Source organism: Megascapheus bottae, chromosome 17 (genome assembly GCF_031878675.1).
Source record: "Megascapheus bottae isolate mThoBot1 chromosome 17, mThoBot2.hap1, whole genome shotgun sequence".
NCBI lineage: Eukaryota > Metazoa > Chordata > Mammalia > Rodentia > Geomyidae > Megascapheus > Megascapheus bottae.
The window spans coordinates 16,931,149-16,939,095 of NC_143525.1; the positions used below are offsets into that span (position 1 = coordinate 16,931,149).

The 7,947-nt window shown below is 52.9% G+C and overlaps 1 protein-coding gene across 1 annotated transcript in view; it reads right to left on the reverse strand.

Annotated features, from left to right (window-relative positions):
- The window catches only part of Mrc2 (mannose receptor C-type 2), a 55,343-nt gene extending 49,349 nt beyond the window's left edge, over nt 1-5,994 (reverse strand). The window contains exon 1 of the mRNA XM_090349982.1: nt 5,746-5,994. Coding sequence (XP_090206108.1) covers nt 5,746-5,860 — 115 coding nt within the window. The 5' untranslated portion in view covers nt 5,861-5,994. The remainder of the gene's footprint in view (nt 1-5,745) is intronic.
- Between the last annotated feature and the right edge of the window lie 1,953 nt (nt 5,995-7,947).

A 7,947-nucleotide genomic window follows, 5' to 3' on the forward strand; every position in this document is an offset into this window, starting at 1 on the left:
GTTTTCAGCTCATCAAAGCAGGGTCTTACCATGAGATGGCCTTTTCTGGGCAATCCCTGAGGACAGGGAAAAAGAGGAGCTTTCCTGTGGATTCTCATATTTATCACTGTGGGCAATGTCTGAGTATTTCTCTTCCTTCAGCTCAGAGAAGCACAAGGGGCAGTGGCCAGAACTCACGAGTGTTCTCAGAATCATTGAGTCTTGAAGGAAAGAGTCAGTGGTAGCCACAGGGATGGAAAGGCCAGCTCAGAAAAGGGTATATGTGGGCCAAAGTCTGGAGATAGGAAAGACTCACGGAGGATGGAGTGCCAGAAAGGACAATAGAGTGAAGGTAAAAAGGTGGAGTCTTGCAAAGCAGTGGTTTCCCTTCTTACTTTCAAAGGATAAAATACAGACAGAGAAAATGAAGTTTGAATGCAGGGCCAGAGCAGACACAGACAGAAAGCACAGGCCTAGCCATGCCTGTAGGAGAGGTTGCACTCTAAAGGTACAAGACCAAGCTCCAGGACAGAATATGGGGAGCCCTGGGGCCAGGAGTTTGGATTAGCCGTCCAGTGCTTGCCTAGCATGTTGGAAGATAGTGGTTCAATTACTCAGTACCACATGTATAGAAAAACTGGAAGTGGTGCTGTGGCTCCAGTGGTGGAGTGCTACCTTGAGGAAAGCCCAAGGACAGTGCTCAGGCCCAGAGTCTAAGCCCCAGGACTTAAAAAAAAAAAAAAAAAAGATGGGGTGGCCTTTGGGAAAAGAAACGGGAGGAACCAATTACTAGAACCTATACCTGGGAGTCAAGCAGTGCTATTTGGGGAGACAAACCCAGTCTGTTTCCTAAAGGGATTGAACTAGCTGACCCAAGCATTCCCCCAGGGCCACAGATATCTTCCTCCAGCCTGCTATTTACTGACCCAATGTCCAGCTGAGGAGTAACTAGGATTTGTAGTGTCTGGGGTGAGTTCCAAGGGCTGTGTCACCACTCTGATGGCTCACTCCACCCAGATTTATAGGATCGAGTCATGGGAATGGAGCCCTCCACATCTCCTAAAGGACTAAGTAGGAAGACACACTTCCTGTCAGCAATGCTGGGGCCTTCAAGAGACAGCAAAGGTACAAAGGAAGGTAAACCCTACAGGAGAATAGGCCTGGAGCACTGCTACTCTTAGTACTCATTGTTGAATGAATGAATGAATGCATGAATGAACGAACGAACGAACCTGCAAATCACTGACTTCAGAGGCAGATTGGCTGAGGCACTGAATTCCTAAGTATATCCTTTTGGAACAACTCAGAAGCCCTCAGGGCTCCTGAGGCCACAAGGTTGTGGCCTAGCCAGCCGACACATCACAGAGGACTCTACCCTCTTTCTCTCAGGACACATGTAAAGAGTATTATGGTTTGGACATGCAGTGTCCTCTCCCAAAAGAAACTTATGTGTGATGGCTCAGGTCTGTATTCCTAGCTACTTGGGAGGTAGAGCTCAGGTGATTAAAGTTCCAGGTCAGCCTGGGAATATGTTTTCAAGACTCCATCTCCACCAATACTGGGAGCCGTGGAGTGGACTTGTCTCCGCTACAGAAGAAGCAAGATGACTGAGCATTATGGCACAGGCCCACCATCCCTAGGGACACAGGAAACCACAAAGAGCAGGATGGTAGCCCAAGCTGGCCTAGGCTTAAAGTGATGCCTTACCTCGAAAATAACCAATGCGGAAAAGGGTTCAAATGGCAAAAAGACAGCCAACGAAGAAAGCTTCATCTAGAACATAAGGTGCTGAGTTCAAGTCCTAGTCCCGGTACCCACACAAAGAAAAATAGGAGTAGAGCACCTGCCCAGAAAGCACAACGATCATAGTTTAATCTCCAGCATTGTCAAAACAACAACAAAAACAAAAAAGACCCCAAAAAACAAAAACAACCTCACGTTACAGGCTTGATTCTCATACAACGTTCACTTGCAATGTTCAGTCGGGGAAGTGATTGGCTCCTACGGCTCTCACCTATTTGATGGACTAATCTATTGATAGTCATAATATGGTAGTCTTATTGGCAGAATGACTTAGAGGCGAAGCTTAGAGAAAATCAGGGGGGGTAGGCCCAAGAAAAGGATGCTTTGTCCCCTGCCCCTTCCTCTCTCCGCTTTCTGGCTGCCATGAGCTGAGCAGCTTTCCTCTGCCAGACCCTTCCACCATATTATTCCTTGATTTCAGTCTAAAAGTAACAGAGTCAGTTGGATGGAAGACCTCTGAAAATAAGAGTCAAAAATAAACCCTTCCTCCTTTACCTCAGGTATTTTGCTTTGGTAAAGAACATTTATCACCATAAACGGAGTCACCCAAGGGAGCTTGGCACTATCAGATAGCTTCTCATGGCTTGCTTCCTGGTGTGGCACTACCAAGTTCAGGTTCTGCGGCCCCATCTGCATTCCAACTCACTTTCCCTCTGTCTAGCAGTGTGGTCTTGAGCAAATCCTTTTGAATTGCAGGGTGTGAAAAGCCTCTGACACACTGGTAAGAGTTGTGAGACGTGAGGGGCAACTGCCTTTAAAACACTATACACAGCACCTAGCCCTCAGACAGCAGGCTACATTCTGGTTATCATGGTTTTTATCCTCCAGGTTAGGACTTTACCATTTAAGCCACAGCTCTACTTCTGGCTTTTAGGTAGTTAATTGGAGATAAGTCTCATGGGCTTTCCTATCTGGCCTGGTTTGAACCATGATTCTCAGATCTCTGTCTCTTGAGTAGCTAGGATTATAAGTGTGAGCCACTGGTGTCAAGTTTCTCTCTCTCTTTTTTTTTGCCAGGCCTGGGCTTAAACTCAGGGCCTGGGCACTGTCCTTGGGCTTTCTCAAGGTTAGCACTCTACCACTTGAGCCACAGCACCATTTCCAGTTTTTTTCTGTGTATATGGTACCAGGAATCGAACCCAGAGCTCCATGTATGCTAGGCAAGCACTCTATTACTAGGCTATGCTCCTGGCCTCTCCTGCTTTTTTGTGAGGCAAAGGGCAGCCCTGAGGCTTGAACTCAGGACCTGAGCACTATCACTGAGATTCTTTTGATCAAGACTAGTGTTCTACCCATGAGTCACTTCTGTATTTTTTTTTTCTTGGTAGTTTAGTGGAGATAAGTCTCACAGACTTTTTCTGCCTGGGCTGGCTTTGAACTATCATTTTTCCTGTCTGCACTCTTATCTTGCTCAGGTGAACTCAGGGACCAGCACCAGGTGCTGTCAGGTTGGCACCCCAGCCTCCTGGCAGCTCACTCACAAAGGCTGAGCTTTGTGGTGAAAGAAGAGGCTCTGAGCTCTGATTACTGCGAGCTGGAAGTGAGGGACTCTGGTGGCATCAGCAAATATGCGATGTTCCTCAGAAGAAATACCCATCCCCACCCCCACTCTTCAAGTCGTTTCCTCATTTCTGCCTCCCAAGCACCTGGATCAATTGACCTTCAATTCAGGAGCCTAACAAGCTCTGGGGATCCCAGCCCAACTGCCTGGCTACCTGTCTACTTTCTCTAGAACCTCAAACTTCAGACTGCTTCTGCCTCCATTCATAAAGCATTCCCAGCCTCCACCTCTTACTAAATGTCACCCCAAGTACGTAAATCATCAGACTCTTCGCAGCCTTTAATTTATCCTCTGAAAAATGGGTCCAACAATAACTACCTCCTTGAGTTATTACGGGAAATAAATGGAGAAATTGCAACCAAACCAATCAGCATAGTTCTGGGAAGTGACTGTGAACTCTGCAAGTGGAATTCTCCCCACACCGCTGAAGTTTCAAGTATCATTTTTTCCAGCGAGGCTTTGTTTTCCTCGAGGACGCATCTGTCTTACCTCCCCTCTTTCTCTAGTATTTGGCTCAATGGTGAACAAACTATGAATGTTCAAAAAAGAAAAAATACAGTAATACAGCAATTAGCATAGAGGACATCTTCTGGTGGCATACTCAGGGGTAACACTGTGCTAAAGCGGAGAGATGGCTTCTGCCAGAGTCTGGCAGCCCCTACGCCCCTCTTCCCTAAGGGCCACTATAGTGCTGCATCCTCAGGCCAGCTGGGCTCAAGTAGTGGTCAGAGGCAGCCCCTCCCCCACCCCAGGGCTGGCCTGCCCAGTAAATCCTACCTCCCACAAGCATTTCCTGGGGCCCTGTTTCTCTTCCCAGTGTCTGCACGGCAGAAACCTGGGAATAGGAGCTCTTCACGCCAAGAATTGAGTCCAAGGCTCTGCCCAGGGATTCCCAGACGGGCACTAACAGGAGGTGGCAGAAGGGACCTTTGTGTGCAGGGTTAATGGCAGAAAAAGTTATGCAAGTTCCTCTTTCTTTTTTCTGGGTGACCTCCAGTCACCCAGCCCAAACCCCAGGTTTCCTCAGTAGGTGGTGATGGTGATGTGCTCAATTCAGACACGGAATGTGTGGCCACCCAGGCACCTCTTGCTCCCTGTGACATGGTGCTCAGGGGAAAAGTGAAAGCCAGGACCTGGCTTTAAAACTAGGGCTGGGACTCTCAGCATGGTCATCCTCTTCCCTTCTCCCTCACCCTGCCACCCCCATCCTTTGCAAAGGAGCAAGATTCTATGAACAGGGAGGGGTGGGGGCGGCCTGTGGTGGCCTGCAGCGCAGTGAGCGGTGCCCAGTTCCTGTTTGTCCAACCTTCCATTCCAGGTGGGACGGAATGTGCCCCCCTCCTGGACCGGATGTGGGCCACCCTCGGTCCCCCAGCGTTCCCCGCAGCAGAGGCCCACAGCACACCAGGCCGCAGCGGAGGCCTGGGCCTCTCGGGTGTGTGTGTGTGGAGGGGGGGGTTATTGGCTAGCTGGTCTTTGCACAAAGCTACAGACACAACCCTGACTGCCCCCTTTCACTCACCCGAGCCCCAAATTAAACATGAAGCGGAATCCAGGAGGGGGTGGGCAGCACAGAATCGTTTTGTTATTCCTGAAAAGTTCCCTGTACAATCTTTCCCCTTAACTTTCAAATCCTCGGTGAGGAATGTAATCCCACATTTTACTGACACCCCGTTTAAAACGCAGCAGAAGGAAGGGTGTCTTTTTGGGAGTTTGTTGGGTTTTCTGCGGGTTGAGTTTTCACATCGCTTGCAGCTCTTTCGCTGCTCAAGATCTGTCCAATCTGGAAAGGCGCCAATTTGGCTAGAGTTGCCCACACTGAAAACACACGCGCGCGCGCACACACACGCACACGCACACACACACCCCGCTTAGTTGGCCACTGCATCCTGATGGCCTAAAACTGCTCCGGTGAGATGCCACATGCCACAAAGCGTCCTTGAAGACCAAGTGTAGAAGAGAACAGGAACACGGGCAGAGGCAGGGCGCACCCCGAGCGCACGCGCCGAGAGAAACCACGATGCCGCACCAGTCCCGGGACAGAGGCCCGAGATCCACCCCAGCCCGCTGGACCCAGCCTCGGGTTCCCCAGGCGCGCGCGCCGTGCGGATCCTCGGCTGAGCACGGGACGGGCGCCAGGGGTCCCGGAGGCCGGGGCGAGGGTCTTCCAGAGCCCGCCACTCCCAGCCTGGAGGCTCGCGTTTCCCTCCTCCTCCCCCGCCACATCTGGTTCCACTCAGGTCCTCCTCCCCTCCCCACCCCGCTCCCAGAAAAGCTGGGAGGACTTTTTTTAAAAAATCCCAGTCACACACACACAGACACACACACAGACACACACGCTCACACGCACGCACGCTTCGGGGCTGGGAGAGGCCCGCTCCCCATGCCCGGCCGCGCCTTACCCGGGAGGGCGGCGGTGGAGTCCCTGGGGCGGCCGAGGCGCAGCCCCCCGAGGAGCAGGGCGCAGCGCAGCAGGTGACCAGGCCAGGGCGCCCGGGGCGGCCACACGGGGCCCATCGCGCGCGCGCGGCGCACAGAGGATGCGGGGAGCGAGGGCGCGCGGGCAGACGGAGCGCGGTGTGGCCCGGGCTCGGAGCTGTGCTGACCGCCCGCGAGGGGCTCGCGTCCTCCTCCGGGTCGGGACGAAGCGATGCCTCCCGGGGCGGAGGAGGGAGGAGGCAAGGCTGGCGGAGGGAGGGCGGAGGGAGGAGCGCAGAACCCAGGAGGAGGGTTTGAGGGGCAGAGGGGAAGGGAAGCGGGCAGCGTGGGAGGGGAGGGGAGGTGGGGGAGGGGCCTGGGGGCCTGGGAGAGGAGGGAATGGCCCGGGACCGGGAGGATCGGTGGGGTCAAGGAAGGACCCCAGTGTGCGCTTTTTCCTTGGTGAGCTCCCCGCCTCGCCTTCCCTCTTTTCAGCCGGGGCCCGAAGCCCCAGACGCTGCGTCACAAGTCCCCTGCTGGCGCGGGCGGGGGAAGCAACTGCAAAACTTTCCGCAAACTTCACGGCGTGGCGAGCTGTGCAGGGCCAGGCGAAGGCGGGGGCGCGCTGCCGATCCAGGCGCCCAACACAGCCTCCCCCACCCCTCCACCCCGCCTCTCGCTGCCAAGTTTGGTGGCCTCTAAGCACCCGCAACTTCCTCGCCTATGAGACCCCCTTCCCAGTGTTGGTGGGGGGGGGGGAGCCCTGGGCTCAGCCTCCGGGGAGAAGGCTGAAGGAGGGGGAGACAGGACTCCTTTCGCGCGCGGAACAAAAAACAATTCTTACACGTCTTGTTTCTGCATTTGTGCATTGGTGTGACCCCTGTGTCAGTGTCTCTGGCACAAAAGGAGTGTAGCATTTTTGCTGCCTGGGGCTGCATCCAGAAACCTGGGGAAAATCTGTCCACTGGACGTCCCAGAAGACCTACATCAGCTCCCACCAACGGGTGTGCTGGACGATAGCAAAGGACCAAATGGAAATTTCATGAAAGAGAAGACAATCCAGTTATTCAGTGTTACGCAACAGGTCATTTCAGCGCAGAGCACTGGACTGGGAGTCAGGATGTGGGAGTGTAGCCCTCATAACCACTTCTCATCCCCAGAGCCTTAGAAAAGTTGCTTGAGCTCTCTAGGCCAAGAGTAAGACAGAGACATTTGGAGATCCCCAAGTGCAAGAAAGAAGACTCACATTCTCCCACCACAATAAATAAAGACACTGAAATTGTAATACAAATTTTATTGTTTGCTGGGCTGTCCACACGTGGAATTTATTTGGAAATAACCAAGTGTGACTTTTCTTTTTTATGACTCCTGTCTTGGGTAATCTTTACCGTCTCCTGTCTACAATGTTGTGCTGAGCCGGAGAGGCCCAGGTGAGAAGAGCCAAGCTGAGATTCTTGGCAACTCTCTGTTGCAGGACCCCTATGAAAGCCCCCACTGAATGGGCTCTGTTAAGACTGCATTTGTCATGGTGGCCCTGAAGAATGACTGACAGCAGGGCTCAACGAACGTTGCTGCTCTTAGGTCATTTTGGGGAACTGGCTACTTCTTTGTCCCTTAGAGCCTGTCACCTTGGTTTGGCATGCCTTGGGATCTCAAGCCCTGACACAAGATAGGTCTTGCTGAGGCGACCTCCAACGTCCTCCTCTTGCCCTTCTGTCTCACAGTCCTGTTATCTACAAGAGAGCTGACTAAACAAAACTGCTCTCCCTATCTCAATAGCCCAAACACAAGATGCTTCTGGATCAGGGTTGGATTCCTCCTTCCCAGCCAGCCTTAAGTTTTGGCATGCTCCAGATGGCATAGCAGAAGCCAGCTCCCTGACATCACCGAAGTGTGATGTGGCTGGAGTCTACTACTCACCAGCACAGGGTCCGCAGTGGGCCCAGCACAGGGGACCGTGCCCTCCACCCACTCATGGAGCACTGCCTGCTGCTATGTCAACAGCAGATGTAGCCCTCTGAGTTTTGCTTCCTGAGGGGGGGGGAGAATGAGTCTTGCTCAAATGCTGAGGCCTGGTCTGGCCCTTGCTGAGGGCAGACACGTTCCCATCTTGGGTACCAGGGTTACTCACCGTGCTGCAGACTGCACTGGCACCCACATCCACCATGCGGCTTAGATCTTGAGCT